Source organism: Xenopus laevis, chromosome 9_10S, assembly GCF_017654675.1.
Source record: "Xenopus laevis strain J_2021 chromosome 9_10S, Xenopus_laevis_v10.1, whole genome shotgun sequence".
Lineage (NCBI taxonomy): Eukaryota > Metazoa > Chordata > Amphibia > Anura > Pipidae > Xenopus > Xenopus laevis.
The window spans coordinates 95,026,588-95,046,458 of NC_054388.1; the positions used below are offsets into that span (position 1 = coordinate 95,026,588).

The following is a 19,871-nucleotide window of genomic DNA, read 5'->3' on the forward strand; positions in this document are numbered from 1 at the left end:
GAAGGCATGACAGTGATATGTGATAAGCCAATAGAATGGGATGCATAAGATTCAATAAGGTTTTATTCAGTAATCATAAGTGGTATAAGGGTTTTGTCCGTGAGATGGACTGTCATTGGTCATAAAACTGCAATAATCGTAGACTGTTGGAAACATTCTATGCTTTACAAACAAAAGAGTGTTTTAAAACATACATTTCAGTCCTAGAAAGCATTGCTTTACTGATATTGATAACTATCATTTATGGTTTGGAAGTGTATATAAATATGAAAAATGGCTGTAGGCTATGCTTGTCTCAAACCAAAAATCATACCTGCAACACTGGTTCAAAGGTACCAAGATTGAGAGTTCATCATGTGTATATTTTCCAAATCTGTTTAAAGATAAAAAAAATTACATAAGGAATGGAAACAATATGAAAACCACCTTTTTCTTCAAGATAATACTATGTAACGGCCTTTCATTATTTTTAGCAGTTCTCTCCTAAATATATGTGTTTGTTTATAAACTTAACACACTATGATGGCAAATGTATTGATATACTGTATTTCACTAAAGAATTGTTCACTCTCCAGATAGACATCTCTGCCTCCTCCTAATACAGGAAATTCTGTGTTTGGGGTCTACTGCTCTGTTCTTTATAGTTTAACCATGTTTGTAATCTGTCCACCTTCCTTAGACCACAGTAATCGATCTAAACTCCCCGGTATGGCAGAGGCTGCTCCCTGGTTCCAAAATTACTACTTCCTACTTCTTTTTGCCCGAAAACCAGGAAATCTTAGGATTTTTGCTCAAAACCCAGCGCAAATCAGGATATCTTCTAGACTTCAAAGAAATTCGAAATGTGTATTTTAGTGACTTTAATAAATAACCTCCTAAACAATGAGTAATGTTTTACCTACTTCTAAATTTAAGGAGTTTCATGACTTCTTAAAGCAACCAGCCTGTACCCTTGTGTTGTTATATGGTTGTGGGATTCTTTGGCAACTTTAATGGGCAGATTTATTTAAATTTGAGATCCTGTTTTTGTTACAGTTTGAGAAAACAGTGGCCAAAAATAATCTTAGGAGATCTGAGATTTTAAAACATGCATATTTCTTACAGTAAAGTATTTTGCCAAGATGCTAGAGCTAGTGGGACGTGTATTTTCAGCCTTCCAGTAAGTTGATTTGAATAATAGACTGGAATATGAATAGGAGAGACCCCCAATATTGATGGGCGAATTTATTCACCAGACGCTAATTTGCGGCGAATTCCCGCAATTTGCCACCGGCGAATAAATTCGCAAAACTGCCATGAAAATTTGCCGGCGTCAAACAAAAAATAGATGCTGGCGTCAAAACTGAGACGCCAGCGCCATTTCATGATTTTTTCACTATTTCTTGCATTTTTCGGAGAAGCAAAATGCCCCAAATTCGCCCATCATTAACCCCCAAATAGAAACATGTATAATTAAAAAGTAGCAATAACAATACATTTGTGGCCTTACAGAGCATTTGTTTTAAGATGGGGTCAGTGACCCCCATTTGAAAGTTGGAAAGAGTCAGAAGAAAAAAAGCAAATAATTATAAACTGTAACAAATAAATAATGGAGAGCAATTGAAAAGTTGCTTAGAATGGGCCATTCTATAACATACTAAACGTTAACTTGAAAGCTAATCACCCCTTTAAGTGACCTTTCAACAGCTTTTGCATTAATTGTTTTATATCTAAGCACTGACCCAGTTGACTGTTTAAGAATGTGCTCACTATGGGTAAATGACCCAGGGTATGGTAATTCTCATTTGCGAAGCAAATTTTAAAAGTAAATTCTGAGGTCTGAGCCAGTAAGCGATCAAAGGGTCATTGGAACTGCAAGAATGTGGGACCCCCTAATTAATAGTAAAAGAATGCATATACTGCAAGTCTGGTTTGTAGTGATGTGTGGGCCGGCCCTATACCCGCGGATCGGTTGGGTTCTGGCTGACCTTGGCGCACCACTTGCGGGTAGGTTTGGGTTGAGCTCTTCTGACTACTTACATTGCTGGCTTACGACTTCCAGTTTTATAGATGTGCGCCCTTACCCTTTTGTGACATCATCGTCAACACAGGTCTATAAATGGAGGAGGGAAGTCTGGTGTGGGCAGCCATGGGTTATTATGTGGGTTCGGGTTAGGATCTGGTGCGGGTCTAGTTTTTCTCTGCCAGAACATCACTTCTGGCTTGCAAGCCTACAGCTGAAGTTGAACTACAGATCCATGTCATCAATATTCTATTCAATAAGTTCACTGACATTAGTTTATTAAGTTTATCAATGCATCATCCTTCATACTGTACATCATAAATGGATAGACATATTCCCTGTCCTTTGTGTACGGTGAAGAAATTCAGAGGAGCTTGGGGCAACACAAGAAAGGAAGGAGCACAGAATCATATTTAGTATTTTTATTTTTTTTGCCCCATGCTCCCTTGCATTTGCTTGTGTATATTTTTGGACTCTGTTATAAAATAACTACTATGCAAGTAAATATACACAAGGGGCATATTTTCACCCAAACTTGTTCCTTTCTCTTGAGTGTGAAAAATCTTACATCATACTATACCAATTGAGACTTTGAAACAACCTTTCAACTTTTTTAAGTTATAACGGTTTTCAACACCTCAGAGCTACAAACAAATTTGGAAAAAAACAATTACAAAAATGCCTAGAAATTCTCATAATTTAAAACAAATTTTAAACCCAGCAAAATTGTTCTGTAGGTCTATTCAGCCATTGAATGCTCCTGTGTGGTGCATTCAGATCTTTTTTGTTTCGTTAGTGGTTATCATAAACATTAAAGGAACAACTTCTGCAAAGAAACTATGTTTTTCCATTATGTTTGGTTCCATTTTATTCCCTTTTTAATCATTATCTTTTTTAAATACAGAGGATTCAACAAACAAATTCAGATGTTGTGCTTGCAAGGTCAAAATAAATGCCTCCCCTGAGTCCATTGTCAACTGAAATTACCATGGTAACCTCAGGCATTTTGGTCTTAAAGCAATACGTTTTAATACTATCAAAATACATTTTTGTTACTTAAAGGGAAAGCCTGAAGGAAGACTATGTCTGTTTAATTACATGCTGATGGGGCTGTATGTTTTATGAGTTGCATAAGTTGGAGGCTTTCCTGTTTTATTGAACATCAATATTTTCTCTGTTAGATGACCCTAATTCACTTTTACTTGAAATAGGTATAAACAGCATTTGTTGAGGATGAAAAGATTCAGCATTGTGGGCATTGCAATTAGTCTTTCAAGCTTTTGGCCGCATGAAAAACCTTCAGGTTGAGATGAAGTCAACATCGTACAAGTAGGAATTCATGTTATCTTAAGCTATCTCTAAGTACACGATTGAATCCAGCTTCTCAAATAGCTGCAGTGATAACTACCTGAGATAGCCTGGGCAAAATCAGCATCATGCAAGGTACGACAAAGTGAGATCTTCGCAAAGGCAGTAAGTAAAGATTCCTTGCAATGTAACAATTAGGGGGTTATTTATCAAAGTCCATTTTTATCTCAACATATTCTGCTGCAAACTCTGATCAAATCCGCTCTGGGTTTTTACGCTTATTTATTATTACATTTTCCCAAAAATTTGCTTTGCGGGAAAAATCAGATTTTCAAGATTTTTGCAGATTTTTCACCCTAAAACTCAGATTTCTTATGCTTTTTTGCCTGAAAACTTCAGGGTATTGCCGGAAACCCAGCGCACATCAAAAAATCATTGGGACTTCTCCCATTGACTTGTATGCAACAGGTCTGAGATGCCGGATTTTCTAATTTGGACTTTTCCATCTCTAGGTTTAATAAATTCTGAAAAATTCATGATTTTTTAAAAGTCAGATTTTATAAAAAAAATCAAATGTTTTGTGATTTTTGCATTCGTAGTTAAGTAAATAACCCCCTAGGAGTTGTTACTGAACAATCTCCATCACTGTCTACCATTTGCACAACATAAGCCCTTTCACATGCTTAGGATTGCGTACCCCCATTTATATTCCCCACCTTGGGCCTAGACTAGGAATTAATAATGCATTTCATAACTTTAGACAGGAGATCTCGTGACTTGTTTTGATTTGCGCTACAACTATAAAAAGCTCTTAGATCTTATACAGCTTTTTATTGGTTTTAACCACTCATATTTTGTACAGGGGTGTGACCAGTAGCACCAAACACCTTAGGGCAGAGACACACGGTGAGATTTGGGGAGATTCAGTGTTGGACTGGCCCACCAGGATACCAGGAAAAGTCCCGGTGGGCCCAGGTATCAGTGGGCCCTCAAGCTGCTAAACATTTCATCTATATCATGGTCATTTCCTATTTCTATGAGAAAAAAGAGGCTAAATAGATGGAATAATAGATTATAGTATGTAAAGAAAAGAGACTAGGAGAATAGAGGTTGAGTGAGGAGAAGAAGAATAATAATACTGAGAGTGGGCCCCTTGTCTAAGATTAATTGGTGGGCCCCTGGTCAGAGGTTTTTGGGTGGGCCCCTGGTGTCCCAGTCCGACACTGGGGAGATTAGTCGTTTTTCAAAGGCGCCCGAAGTTTCCATGAGAGGCAACTTTGGGCGACTTCAGAAAATAAAGCGCTCCGAGTGCCATCCCGTTGGCAATTTACATTCTAGCCGGCAGGAAGTCAGGGGAGATTAATCATCCTGAAGATGAGGAGATTTGTACCTGGGTGCAGGCCCGGATTTGCGGCAAGGCCGCATAGGCCCGGGCCTAGGGTGGCAAAGAAATAGGGGCGGCATGCCGCCCAGCCGCCGTTCACTGCACCAGCTGCGCCGGCGTTTTTTTCGCCGGCGCGCTGGGAAGGCGGGCGCTAGGACCGCGCGGACCGCCTGGTCGGACCGCGCGGCCGCCTGGTCGGACCGCGCGGCCGCCTGGTCGGACCGCGCGGCCGCCTGGTCGGACCGCGCGGCCTAGGGGCGCCCAGAAGTAAAATCCGGCGCTGCCTGGGTGACTAATCTCCCCGAATCTGAGCATGTGTCTCTGCCCTTAGACTATTTTCCTTTTGTCCTCATAAATGTTTTTTAACCTTTAAATAATTTTCACTACTGACTGATTTTTTTTTGATGGTTCTCACATCTTTCACAGCTTTTTATTGTTTATTACTGTTAACCCATATACTGGAGTTATGGAGTGAGAGCATTCATTATTTACTACTTAGGTGTTAAGGCTTGACTACTGCTTTTTTGAATATTAATTCTGTAAAAGTTTAATTTCTTAGAGTAGAGTTTACACACACTATGTTTATTATCTTGTTACTTAACAATTCCCATCACTGTCTACCATTTACACCAAATATATCCTTACACATGTTTAGCATGGCTTGTTCCATTAATATTGCCCACATTCTAATCAATTCTTTGACCAGATGCTATAGAGCCTCTACTATTGCCCTTGGGCCTAGACTAGGAATCCATAATTTATTTCATAACTTCAGAAAAGAGATCTTGTGACTTGTTTTGATTGGCTGCTACACCTATAAAAAGCTTGTACAGGGGTGTGACCAGTAGCCTATGAAGAAGTACCCAGTTAGGCATGAAACGCATTAGGCTATTTTCCTTTTGTCCTAATTTTTTTTTAACCTTTAAATTATTTTCACTACTTTTATGGCTCTTACATCTTCCACAGATTTTTATTGGTTTTTACCACTGATATTTATAATTAGTAACTGCTGGGCACATGCTATGCAACATAATATCCTCAGTTGTTACTTGGTTACAAGTTTAATCACCATCTTCCCCTACACTATTTAGTCCCATAGCATCCATCAGTTTCTCTGACTCTTTAAATGTCCCTATTACTATATACTAAATGGCCCTGGGGAATATGTTTTGTCTTAAATAAAATGAATTCTAAATTGCACAGTGATTGTGTTACTGGCTATGATATATACTGGCATATTACAGTATATTTACTATATACAGTGATTGCATTACTGGCTATGATATATCTAGATTGCCTTCCCTGTATGAATGGCTGTGCACCTTGAAACATTTTTCATGCATCATGAGAAATTTGGATTATAGTTCTAAAAGCACAAACCATCATTGTGCAGGCTTAAGTAAAATACTTACCCTCTTCCATTATCCAAGTGAATGATAAATGTTTCATTGCCAAACTTCTCAAAGGTCTCATAATGGTGACGATCCATATTCCCTAGAGCGAGAGATATATTGGTGTCATGAAACATAATGTTACTTTAAATGGGGCATAATATTGATTCCACCTTAAGCTCACAAATCTTACCTTGGCCTACTGTAAATCTTACAATGTGAAAGCAACAGACCCAATCTTAATTTATGGGCACAGATGATGTTGTTCAAACTGTGTACCTTTTTTCTCTCATTGGGGAAATAAAGAAAGAGATAGATAGCTAGATAGATAGATATCTATTCAAAATAATAAAATATTATGGCTTGCCATAAGCAGGTTTTACTGTATATTTAGGACAACAACAACCATAATGATTCTCCGCTGGCAGAGGAATGCTAGATACCTCTCAGTGCAGCCTGAATTGAATGGAAACCAACTGTCATCTTTAAATGACAGGTGGCACAGAGGGGGATAGAGCATTTGGTGTCCCATTGACTTTAGAATAGTCTCTGGGTTATTATGAAGCTCTCCCTATGTCTTTTTATCTCTTAAGGAACAAACAAACCCACAGTAGAGATCTCGGGCTGCCTTTGGTATTCTGCGGCACCATACTAACAGTGCCTCCCATTTACTGCTTCAGCAATGAAGCATATGATACATCTGACAACAAGCCTATTGTGTTTGAAGCACAAACAACAGACTGGATATAAATCCCCCCAATGCTGATAAAAGTGTCTTAAAGCACAGACATTATATGAATAATACTTTGCTCTTCCTCAAAACTATTTTATTAGATTTTTGAAAAAGCATGACCTCTGTCCTTAAAAATTTGATTTGTACAAAATAAATGTGGCATTCTGTACCCAGTGTAAATTGCTTACTGTGACATAATATCTAATATAATTCCATTTATAATGATTGTTGCTCAAGAGAGCAGAACACAAGTGAACTGTACAGTTTATTCCTTTTTTTCAGCACCCTCTGGCTTCCAGAATAATCCATCTGATACATTACCAGATCGTTTAAATGCATTGCCAGCGCTCATCTAATAAGAGTTTGTGATTGGCAAGAGCTTATTAATCAAAGCGTGAACAGACACTTTGCTGCAGTTCATACCAATTCCAGGAGAATTCTAAAAAAAACCCTATACAAATGAATAGCGAGCTGGCAAGTTCTCCTCTGGGGTAAACTGTCTGTTCCATACACCCTTTGATGAATGTGCCCGTGTAGAGATCAAGTACACTTCACTTTGATTTCTAGCACAGACATCCACATCCAGTCCTGCTGGAATAAATAATGCCTGTATGAGCCTTGCAAGGCAATATAGAGTGCTGCATGTACTGAATGACTAGAGTACGACTATTTTTGCCATTGATTTAAAATATCAAACATTTTTTTTGAAAAATAAAATAAAAAATAAAACAAATAGATAACAGATTGATATTATATAAACATATGATAAATAGATAGATAGATGGTATTAAGACAGATAGACAGATAGATAGATAGATAGATAGATAGATAGATAGATAGATAGATAGATAGATAGATAATAGATAGATAGATATATGATAAATAGAAAGATAGATAGATAGATAGATGATAAATAGAAAGATAGATGATAGATAGATAGACAGATAGATAGATAGATAGATAGATAGATGGTATTAAGACAGATAGATAGATAGATAGATAGATAGATAGATAGATAGATGATAACTAGAAAGATAGATTGATGATAGATAGATAGATAGATAGATAGATAGATAGATAGATAGATAGATAGATAGATAGATAGATAGATAGATAATAGATATATGATAAATAGAAAGATAGATAGATAGATAGATAGATAACAGATAGATAGATAGATAGATAGATAGATAGATAGATAATAGATAGATAGATATATGATAAATAGAAAGATAGATAGATAGATAGATAGATAGATAGATAGATAGATAGATAGATAGATAGATGATAAATAGAAAGATAGATGATAGATAGATAGATAGATAGATAGATAGATAGATAGATAGATGATAACTAGAAAGATAGATTGATGATAGATAGATAGATAGATAGATAATAGATAGATGATAAATAGAAAGATAGATGATAGATACATAATAGATGATAGATAGATGATAAATAGAAAGATAGATTGATAGATAGATAGATTGATAGATGATAGATAGATAGATAGATAGATAGATAGATAGATAATAGATAGATAGATAGATAGATAGATAGATAGATGATAAATAGATAGATAGATAGATAGATAGATAGATAGATAGATGATAAATAGATAGATAGATAGATAGATAGATAGATAGATAGGCATTGCACTGGTCCTATTTTGCATCACCCACTGTGAGACAGCCATGAATGATACTTGATTTTTGCACTTGTGAATTCGGCACTTGAGAAGCAACCCTATTGTATATGAAATGACTTATCCGGTAACAAGTATAAAGCTTCAGATCTTCAGGACTAAGTGGTCATCTCAACAACTATCACGAAGCATAATCCAAGAAGGCAAATGGTAATGTGGTTGAATTTACAGATCTGATTTAACGCTGAGGTATTTGTCCTTGGAAAGCATCTAGATAAGATACCCTTGAGATACTAGTACAGGTATGGGAGCTATTATTCGAAATGCTGGTGGTTTCCAGATTTATTAAAATCAATTAAACATTAAATAAACCCAATAGGATTGTTTTACCTCCAATAAGAATTAATAAAGTATATGTTAGTTGGGATCAAGTACACGGTGCTGTTTTATTACTACAGAGAAAAAGGAAATGTGTTTTAAATGTTGAATTAAAATGAAGTCTATGGGAAATGAACTTTCTGTAATTTGTAGCTTTTTGGATAACAGGTTTCCAGATAACAGATTCTATGCCTGTCTGAATGTCTAAACATGAAATCTAGATTAAAGCCAAAGGTTTTATATTAGTTGGTAGAAGCTCTATCCCCTTCCTCTTGTTTTTTTTCTTGTAGGTGTCCATTTCTCTGAGAAAAGCCCAGTACAATACATGTCACTATATGCCCTGTTATAGTCTTATAATACACAAGAGCCATGAATATCCTGTAAATTATATCCTTATTAACGGTGAGTTCTGATGTCATCAGTTATAAACGGTGAGTTCTGATGTCATTTTAGTCACATGACTCACTGAAATTTGTGTATTATAATAAATAAATTACCCCCAGTTGCAAAATATGAGGATATTAGAAGTTACCTCGGATTCCATGACCTGGTAACTTTTATATGGTCATGAAACTCCTTGGTAACTTATAATATCCTTATATTTTACAAGAGGGGGCACTTTATTCACTATATAAACAGTAATGCAAGGTTTATACCCAAAGCATTTTGGAGAATATTTCCATAAAATGTAATTTGTAGCAGAATTGAAATGACAGCATGATACTGGGTCACTTACCAATCAGAAAGTCAAACACAGTTGTGTCAATGAGGTCAAGGAGCCGAGTGCCACTGTCATAAGGTGGGGTCTGCTTTACCCCTTCACAGTAGTTAGAGTCAACTTCCCACCTGGAAAAAAAGATATTTAATTAGAATTTTCTAGTAGAAATTATACATTCCAATTGTTTTTATTAAAGGCACAGATACTATGAATCTTTGCAGGCTGCAATTATCATTTATATTATTTAGTACTTCCTCTGCCAGTGCATATCTACATATAATACACAAAAGCCATGAATATCCTGTAAATTATATCCTTATAAACGGTGAGTTCTGATGTCATCAGTTATAAACGGTGAGTTCTGATGTCATTTCTGTCACATGACTCACCGAAACTTGTGTATTATAATAAATAAAGTACCCCCAGTTGCAAAATATGAGAATATTAGAAGTTACCTCGGAGTTCCATGACCTGTATAAAAACACTCGGCCTTCGGCCTCGTGTTTTTATATGGTCATGAAACTCCTCGGTAACTTATAATATCCTTATATTTTACAAAAGGGGGTACTTTATTCACTATATATACTAGTACATATGGTGCACTGGCAGATTATTAAACACGCTAAATCCCCAAATCATTCAATATCTATAGTATACAATGGTACTATGGTCACAATTGACAGGCTGCCATACAAGTACCAAAACCCATAGAAGACTTGGTTCCATATGATTTTATTGGTATGTGCATACCTCCCAACATTTTGGAAATTGAAAGATGGAGTAAAAGATTTGCCGTGCACATTTTTTGACCACTTCCATTTTTGTGGCCACACCTCCTAATTACCATGTTCATTTTACAAAATTTGACAGGTTCTGAAAGTTTGAACACGTCTGTGTTTTTAAGTGTTATTACCCTTTAAGCTGCAAGTCACAGTTCTCCCAAGAGACCTGATTATCTTAAATTGTTTCTTTACTTATCTTAAATTGTTACTTAAGTATTTCAGTGCACCTGCCATGTATTCTGGTCTCTCTGCCAAAAGCCAATTAAGTTTTAAAAATTTTGTATCTTTTTCTGGCTGTTCAGTGCAGGATATCAAAGAGAAAGTCTGGACATTTCAGTAACAATATCAGGTTGAGCTATCAAAATCGGGAATGTCCCATGAAAAATGAGAAGTTGTGAGGTATGTGTATGTGAAGTCAATGGGCACCCCAATCATTTTGACACACAATAATTTTAATGTGCACAACACAATTTTGACGAGCACCAATTTTTTTTTGTCGCACCAAATTTTTCGCTACTGAATTTTTGCCACAGATTCGCGGAAACATTCGCAGATGGTGAGATGCAAAAATTTGTCACAAATCCATGCCTAGCGAATTTGGGGTGTTTTGCTTTGTCGAAAAATTAAAAGTGAATTTCCCGTGAAATGGCGAAAAATTTGTAAAACGGCGGCGAAGCCTCGTTTTTTGACGCCGGTGTCTGTTTTTGGCGAAATTCCAAAAAAATGGACACCGGCATCCATTTTTTTTACGCTGACGAATCGAGGAATTCGCTGCGAATTCGCGCCTGGTAAATAAATTCACCCATCACTAAACAGTAAACTTTATCCATGTTCCATCCTCGCTACTATGATAATACAGACTCATATTAGCGAATATTGGCAGTCACCAGGAAAATAGAAATGACTCTTTGGGGACCATTTCAACAATGAATATCAGTTCATACATTTAATGAGCCTGGAATAACAATACTTCCCAGATAATTGGAAATCAAATGCACTGTATGTTAAACTGAGACTTTTGTCACAGACACAGTATGTTTATTTCTGCTATAATTCCTTGTGGCAAAATTTAAGATGATTTCTATTATTGTCTGTGCTGAGTTTCGTATGATAATCTGAACATATCAGGCTTTTCTGGCGATTTCACGAAAAATTCAGATTTATCGGGTTCAAATCCAAAAAATTAGGATTTTTCATGTGACAATCCAGAAAAGTTGTGGTTTTTGTCAATCCGTTTTTTGGGTGTTTTTTTAATAAACGATAAATAAGGGTAAATTGTGGATTCTAATTTGGTCAGATTTTGTTTTTATTAATTAATCAGAAAAATTAAAATTTTAGTAAATAACCCCCTTAATGTTCAATTCAAATAAAAGCAAACAACTGATTGGCTGCTATGAGTTACTAGACCCGGTGCAAACAGTCTGCTGTACCCAGTTTTCATCTTGCTGTACCATGTTGCTATAAATGATAACAAAAGCAGAATCGGAAAGGTCCCTTTTTCTGCAATGAAGAAAAAAATGATCGCAATATGAACTGGTGCTGCACATAGTTAAATTAAAGTGAATACGATGCTCCCAATATGAAATGAAGGATTAAAAATGTATTTTGAATAGGAACTGAGCCAGGATTTTCTCCCAGTCTTTGGATAATGAGATGTGGTGAATTTTATACAGCGTAGTGAAACCTATGAGCTGAATGATGAGATATTTTTCATATCATGCGCCATAGCAAACCCCTAGTGTAACATTCCACTCTGTGCAAAACATTATCTAGCACAACAGATCGTGCCGAATATCTCTTGTGAAGACTCTGGAATCAGAAGCTGAAACATTTAATTTATCAGAGTCTCTAGCCCACTGGGCAGGCACTCTTTATAAATATATTTTTAAATGTACATGCAATGCATTATATCTATATATCTATATATAATATATATATATATATATATATATATATATATATATATATATATATATATATATATATATATATATAATATATTAATATATATATATATATATATATATATACATATATATATATATATACATACAGAATATAGTGAATAAAGTACCTGCTCTTGTAAAATATAAGGATACTATAAGTTCTATGACCATATAAAAGCACAAGGCGGAAAGCTTTTTTACAGGCCATGGAACTCCAGGGTTACTTCTAGGGGCCGATTCACTAACTTCGAGTGAAGGATTCGAAGTTAAAAAACTTCGAATTTCTAAGTTTTTTTTGGGCTACTTCGACCATCGAATGGGCTACTTCGACTACGACTTCGAATCGAAGGATTCGAAGTAAAAATCGTACGACTATTCGACCATTCGATAGTCGAAGTACTGTCTCTTTAAGAAAAACTTCGACCCCTTAGTTCGCCATCTAAAAGCTACCGAAGTCAATGTTAGCCTATGGGGAAGGTCCCCATAGGCTTGGCTAACTTTTTTTGATCGAAGGATATTCCTTTGATCGTTGGATTAAAATCCTTCGAATCGTTCGATTCCAAGGATTTAATCGTTCGATCAAAGGAATTATCCTTCGATCGTTCTATCGAACTATCTGCGCTAAATCCTTCGACTTCGATATTCGAAGTCGAAGGATTTTAGTTCCTAGTGAATCGGCCCCCAAATGTAATTTTTTCTTGTAATAAATTATATATATATATACATACCTATATATATATATATATATATATATATATATATATATATATATATATATATATATATATATATATATATAATATAATATATATATATATATATATATAAACATTGTTGTCATAACCGTAACAAAACCCTTTCCAGCAGCAAACAAGGGGCATCTAGGCACTCAAAACATATACAAAGGCTGCAAACCATTAGTATAAATAATCGAAGTCGAAGGATTTTAATTCCTATTCGAATATTAATTAACCCTCGATATTCGACCCTTAGTGAATCGGCCCCTTAATATCCTTATATTTTCCTACAAGGGGTACTTTATTATAAGTTTAGTTTAGTGAGTCATGTGACAAAAATGACATCACTAAGCTCTGTTTATAACTGATGACATCACTAACAGCTGTCTATATGGATCTTATTTACAGGATATTCATGGCTTTTGTGTAATGTATATATATATGTGTGTATATATATACATATATATATATATGGAGATAATAGTATGATGACCTAAAAGCTAACTGTTCTTCTAAGGAGGGGGAGGTTGGAGTTCTTCATCCCATGTAAAATGCTAAAAGGGCAATATGACCGGCCTCATTAACTAAGATCCTGTGATAGAGATATTTTATTTCCACATATGGACAGCCTGTAGACTCATGATTGTTACCAGACATTGTTATACTATGAGACTCCTATAAACAAAGGTGATATATTTGTGTGTTTCATCATTCGTTCCTTAATAACAACGTATGATCCAGAATCTGTGTGCACCTACATTGAAAAACAACACACAATAAATATTGGTGTAAAAAGAAAAGAATTTTTTTTTTTTTTATTATGGACAAACCAAAACAATATTAAGACCCATTTGGATTTCTACTGCTGTTCAACCCTATTAATGGATCCAAACTAAAAGAATAAGATGGGAACATTGGATACAAGTTATGAATTCTGCAAGAAGGGGGGTATGTTGGTGTGCAGCTAATATTTCTGATATATGAGCATTCTGCACCCACTCAGCAATGACTCCATGCATTGTCACCAATGTTCCCACTAAGCTGTGCGTTCATGCGCATGCATAATACATTTTGTAACACATGTGCACACAAGAAATCTCTACATTAGATTAAAAGGGCCATACATTGTGCTGTATTTCTAAATCAATATAATGCATGAGTCAGTATGTCCATACAACCTTTAAAAAAACCAGAGGGCCTATTTGCGTTCACTTTACAGATTAATGAGGGAATGTAATAAAAGTCGCAAGGAGCAAAACAATTTGCACAGATAAGAATAAAATTTCGCCTTTCTCAATGTAATACTTGTCCTTAAACTACTCTTCCTTAAATTGCGAATATTTTTCCCAGTTTTGCCGACTTTTATTACATTCCCCCATAAGTCGGCTATTTGATTGGAATCTGAACCTGAATTTTGTTAGGACCAATTCAGTATGTTGTTCATTAGAATGGAATCTAAAAAAGACATACTTTAGTTGAAAAAAGACAACTTATCCCAAATGACCCCAATACAGACCTTCCTATACACTCACAAATATAAACTTTATATACCAATACCTACTAAACTCATATTGCAAGATATTATGCTTGTTTAAGAAGTCAGCAAAGTCTCTCTTAGGGTCAGGACACACACTCGGGATTCGAGGAGATTAGTTGCCCGGCGACAAATCTCCTCTTCTTCAGGGTGACTAATCTCCCTAAACTGCCTCCCACCGGCTAGAATCTAAATCGTCGGCGGCATGGCACTCTGAGCGTTTCGTTTTTCCGAAGTCACCCAAATTTTTCTTGTGATGCAACATCTGGCAACTTCGGAAAACGAAGCGCTCTGAGTGCCATCCCGCTGGCGATTTACATTATAGTTGGTGGGAGGCAGTTCGGTTAGATTAGTTGCCGGCCGACTATTCTCCCAAAATCTGAGCATGTGTCTTGACCCTTAAACACAATTATCACATTTAAACACATAGGGGCACATTTACTAAGGGTCGAATATCGAGGGTTAATTGACCCTCGATATTCGACCATCGAAGTAAAATCCTTCACTTCGAATATCGAAGTCGAAGGATTTACCGCAAATACTTCGATCGAGCGATCTAAGGAAAAATCGTTCGTTCGAACGATTAAATCTTTCGAATCGAAGGATTTTAATCCATCGATCGAAGGATTTTAATCCATCGATCAAAGGATTTTCTTTCAATCAAAAAAAGCTTAGAAAGCTTATGGGGATCTTCCCCAAATGCTAACATTGATGCTCAGTAGGTTTTAGGTGGCGAAGTAGGAGGTCGAAGTTTTTTTTAAAGAGACAGTACTTCGACTATCGAATGGTCGATTAGTCAAGCAATTTTTAGTTCGAATCGTTCGATTCAAAGTCAAAGTCATAGTCGAAGGTGGAAGTACAGTAGCCTATTCGATGGTCGAAGTATCGCAATTTTTTCAAAGTCGAAGTCATAGTCGAAGGTGGAAGTACAGTAGCCTATTCGATGGTCGAAGTATCGCAATTTTAAGTTTTTTACTTTGAATCCTTCACTCGAGCTTAGTAAATGTGCCCCATAGAATCAGCCATCGCAACATCAACCGGCAGGGCATTCCACAAACTCACTATCCTCACCACAAGGAGCCATTGGACTTATTTCAAGAGAAAGTTCGGTTCCTCAAGTGTAAAGGGGTTGAATCTAGCAGATTTTATCCAGCTAACACCCAAAAAAAGTTTTTTTTTCAGCTTCAGATTTTGTGCAAGAGGAACCTCCAATCAAAATCCTGCCTGCTCTGTTTGCACCTTGTTCTCTCTTCATATTTACATCAGCAAAGGCATTAAACATATTTGCTCAGATGTCAACACACAGAAGCACTATATCTGCCTTTCTGAAGTTTGAGTACTATGCAAAAATTGCACACTTATCTCAATACATTAGATACCTGTCATTATGGTAATGGAGCATACATACACATTCTACATAAATGGAGAAAAATGCCATGGAAAAATGATTTAATTTACTACATATTTTTTGCTATGGCCAGGCATGAAGGGGCTCTAAGGTTAGCACTTCCAAGGTAAAGATTTCTCCCTTTATTAGATTCATATTTATAAAGACATCATGTTAGGAATGGAAGATAATGCTAAAATAGCAAATTTATCAGAATTTCAACCACCACTAATCATTAAAAAGGAAACACAGAGCACAGAGATTATTACCCTCATAGCTGATCTCCATCTAAGGTCTCTGAACAATCCACTAGCTGTCTCCTAAGGGGATACTCTTTGGGAATGATTCAATTTGATGGAGCTGCAGTTACAGATCAGCTACTGAAATTGACATTGTATATTCTTTCTTTAGAGAATCTAAGGCTTTTGTGTCTGCAGTGGAAAGTGCTGACAGTGGCTGGATAACACAATTCAGATCTGCTGTAAATGCTGGCCTGTAAAGATATTGCAAGTCGGAAATAGTAATATTAACCCACTGGCTGCAAGTACAAGGCAGTTTGCTTCCACAGTGTCATGGAAACCAATGTGATTTTATTATAGTTTTATTATAGGATTTCATATCAATACAATGAAAATGAAAAATGTCATTCTTAGGTAGTCAAGGGTGGTTTAAGACATCCCACTGGCATTAGAATAGAAGTGTTAAATACAACACAGAACCACTGCCAATTTATTTTTTTACTCCAAAACTCTGGAAGGGGGGGTTCAAGAAGATTACTCTCAGATTATATAAGAGGCGATACATGAAACTCAATAGGTTTATTTTGGATCTTTTCATATATTCACGCCACACTCAGGAAGGCACAGCACCAGCCTGAGAAGCTGTAACTGATGGCAGGTGTTTTACCATCTTACAACTAAATTGTAATTCCGTCTACCATTGAGCAGGTCCATTGTTCAACTGGGTTACCGTGGCTAAGCAATCTGCCACCTAATGTCCTTGTAACTGTCACATAACATATAGCATTCAATAGCAATTTTGTTTTCAGTTCTCTTTCAGAAAAAAAAACAAAAAAAAACGTTCTCTGAATAGACAAAACTTGAGCAGAAAGGAACCATGCCCTTGGGAGCCAGTATCCGACAGAGAACCTAGACGTGCGCTCGCATAAAGAACATCAAGACGAAATATAAATTGCCATTGTCAATATTATAAATATTTATATAAATATTTTTAGAAGCACAATGAATTAGGCAGAATACAAGCAGATTAGCATAAATTTCAATGACACTCAGTGATGTGATTACATGCTGCAAATGTATGCGTTGCACTGATGGTACAGTAAAAGAGCTAATGTAGAATGCAGTGCAGCACATATAAATAGGCATATCTAGGGTTCTACATATTGTGCTGCAGTGTGTCATGTTGTACCAAGCCCTAGGGTTGCCAACTGTCTGGTTTTCACAAGGGCTGTCCAGGTGAAAATTCAAAAATTAAAATTAGAAAATCCAGACAGGTGTTAAAAATGAATGGCGTGGCATTCAGCCAATCGATGGTCACCATGTCAGAGCCATGGTGACAGAGACATCACAGACACACCCCAAGACCTCTGGGGTTGCCACCTTTTTTAATGACCAAAAAAACAGGCAGGGGGAAAGCCAGTGATGTAGGGGGCAGGCCAGTGATGTGGGGGGGCGGGTCAATGACGGAGGGGGCTGGTGACATAGGGAGGCGGGGCCAGTGATGTCAGAGACGGGCATGATGACATGGCGATCAACTATATCATTCACTTCAATATCCAGTATGTATTTCCTAATTTCCAAAAAACCGAGACAGGTGGCAACCCTACCTGCCCCCTAAAATCACAAGGCCCCCTTGTGCTTGTCAGCAGAAGGCTGCAACCCTACCAAGGCCTATAATTCAATTCATAGCTGTACAAATCCAGATATAAAATACTGAGCTAAGGATGAAAATAAGAGGAGACAAGTGCTACTGAAAGTTAACTTGGATTTCAGTCTTCATATATATTCTAAGATGTGGCCCTTTAAATGGTGTCACCAGTCACTGGCTTTTAAAGTCGTGTCGGAAAGGGTTTTAATGATAAAAAACAAGAAACAGGAGCACATGAGACCTTAGCTCAAACTACCCTTTACCTAGATCAGGTGGTCTAGGTAGATTGGCTCTAGATCCACAGCTTGGGGACCGGATAAACCAACAGTGAAAAACAAGGGGCATCCAGGCCGCAAAAAAAAAAAAAAAAAAAACAGTATAAAAAAAGTTTTTCTTGAAAATGATATTAGAAAGGAACACTGAACAATTTTCAATAATTTATCAATTTATACTAATGGTTTGCAGCCTTTGTATATGTTTTGAGTGCCTAGATGCCCCTTGTTTGTTGCTAGAAAGGGTTTTGTTACGGTTATGACAACAATGTTTTATATATATATATATATATATAAAGTAAAGCAAAAAACCGGCACTCACGAAATGGAGGTCAAGCGTGCCTGGGTGCAGTCCAAGATCGGTAACATCAATTAGAAGTGGTAGAGATCGCACTCACAGGTCTTAATATAGAAAAAGAAAATTTATTGTGGACTAGCACTTGTCCACAATAAATTTTCTTTTTCTATATTAAGACCTTTGAGTGCGATCTTTACCACTTCTAATATATATATATATATATATATGTATGTATGTATATATATAATTTATTACAAGAAAAAAATTACATTTGGGGGGCGATTCACTAAGGATCGAATATCGAGGGTTAATTAACCCTCGATATTCGACTAGGAACTAAAATCCTTTGACTTCGAATATCGAAGTAGAAGGATTTAGCGCAGATAGTTCGATCGAACGATCGAAGGATAATTCCTTCGATCGAACGATTAAATCCTTCGAATCGAACGATTCGAAGGATTTAAATCCAACGATTGAAGGAATATCCTTCGATCAAAAAAAGTTAGGCAAGCCTATGGGGACCTTCCCCATAGGCTAACATTGACTTCGGTAGCTTTTAGATGGCGAACTAGGGGGTCGAAGTTTTTTTTAAAGAGACAGTACTTCGACTATCGAATGGTCGAATAGTCGAACGATTTTTACTTCGAATCCTTCGATAGTCGTAGTCGAAGGTCGAAGTAGCCCATTCGATGGTCGAAGTAGCCCAAAAAAACCTTTGAAATTCGAAGTTTTTTAACTTTGAATCCTTCACTCGAAGTTAGTGAATCGGCTCCTTAGTCATGTTTTGTGTTAGCTATCCAGAGCCATAGTGATTAATGCAAGGAAGAATTCTCTTTAACATCCCATCCTCTTGGAGTTATTTTTACCTGATGTCTAATTAAGGCAGTGCCACTTGTAAGCATTGCAGCTGGCTATTCCTTTGTTAACAGTTACTAAAGCATTTGCAATGCATGAAGTAATGAGCAACAGCCCCTGTCTAGGTGAAATAACTTTCCATTTCTGGAATTCAGATATGGTATATCCCTATCCTTGTATAGTATGTACAGATTGACACCATCTAATGCTTCATAGCATTGGAGTCGAGAAGTCAGTCCATTGAAGGGTTAAGGCATGTTATTCAGGAGAGGAGTAATCGAGCAAATTATCTGATGACACATCAGGCCTACCAACCCACTGCATTCCCTCGTCCACCTCTCTAATATGATCTGAATGGATAAGTCTTCAGAATTCATATCTCCACGGCTGCCAGAAATGATGAATGGAAAGGAACAGGAAGACTGCAATAAGCTCATGCTTTGGCCACTGTCCAGTGCTAAACTTTTAGAGGGCTATAAAACAAATCCACGTTTGATCCTATTTGTCCATTAAGGGGTATAGAGGAAGGTATCAACTTCTTGATTACAGGGGAAAAAAAAAAGAATCATGGTGAAGCATCCCTAAAGTAGTTGTGGTCTTTTTCACAAATGTAT

General features: G+C 36.6%; 1 protein-coding gene and 1 long non-coding RNA gene across 2 annotated transcripts in view; one reads left to right on the plus strand and one right to left on the minus strand.

Annotated features, from left to right (window-relative positions):
• The window catches only part of LOC121398833, a 58,283-nt gene that overhangs the window by 17,208 nt on the left and 21,204 nt on the right, over window positions 1-19,871 (plus strand). The window lies entirely within an intron of this gene.
• Window positions 1-19,871, minus strand: part of fam20c.S (family with sequence similarity 20 member C S homeolog) — a 128,384-nt gene that overhangs the window by 2,722 nt on the left and 105,791 nt on the right. The window contains exons 7-9 of the mRNA XM_018239164.2: window positions 9,578-9,687; window positions 6,107-6,188; window positions 314-373 (exon numbers count right to left, since the gene is read on the minus strand). Of these exons, the coding sequence (XP_018094653.1) occupies window positions 314-373; window positions 6,107-6,188; window positions 9,578-9,687 (252 nt within the window). The remainder of the gene's footprint in view (window positions 1-313; window positions 374-6,106; window positions 6,189-9,577; window positions 9,688-19,871) is intronic.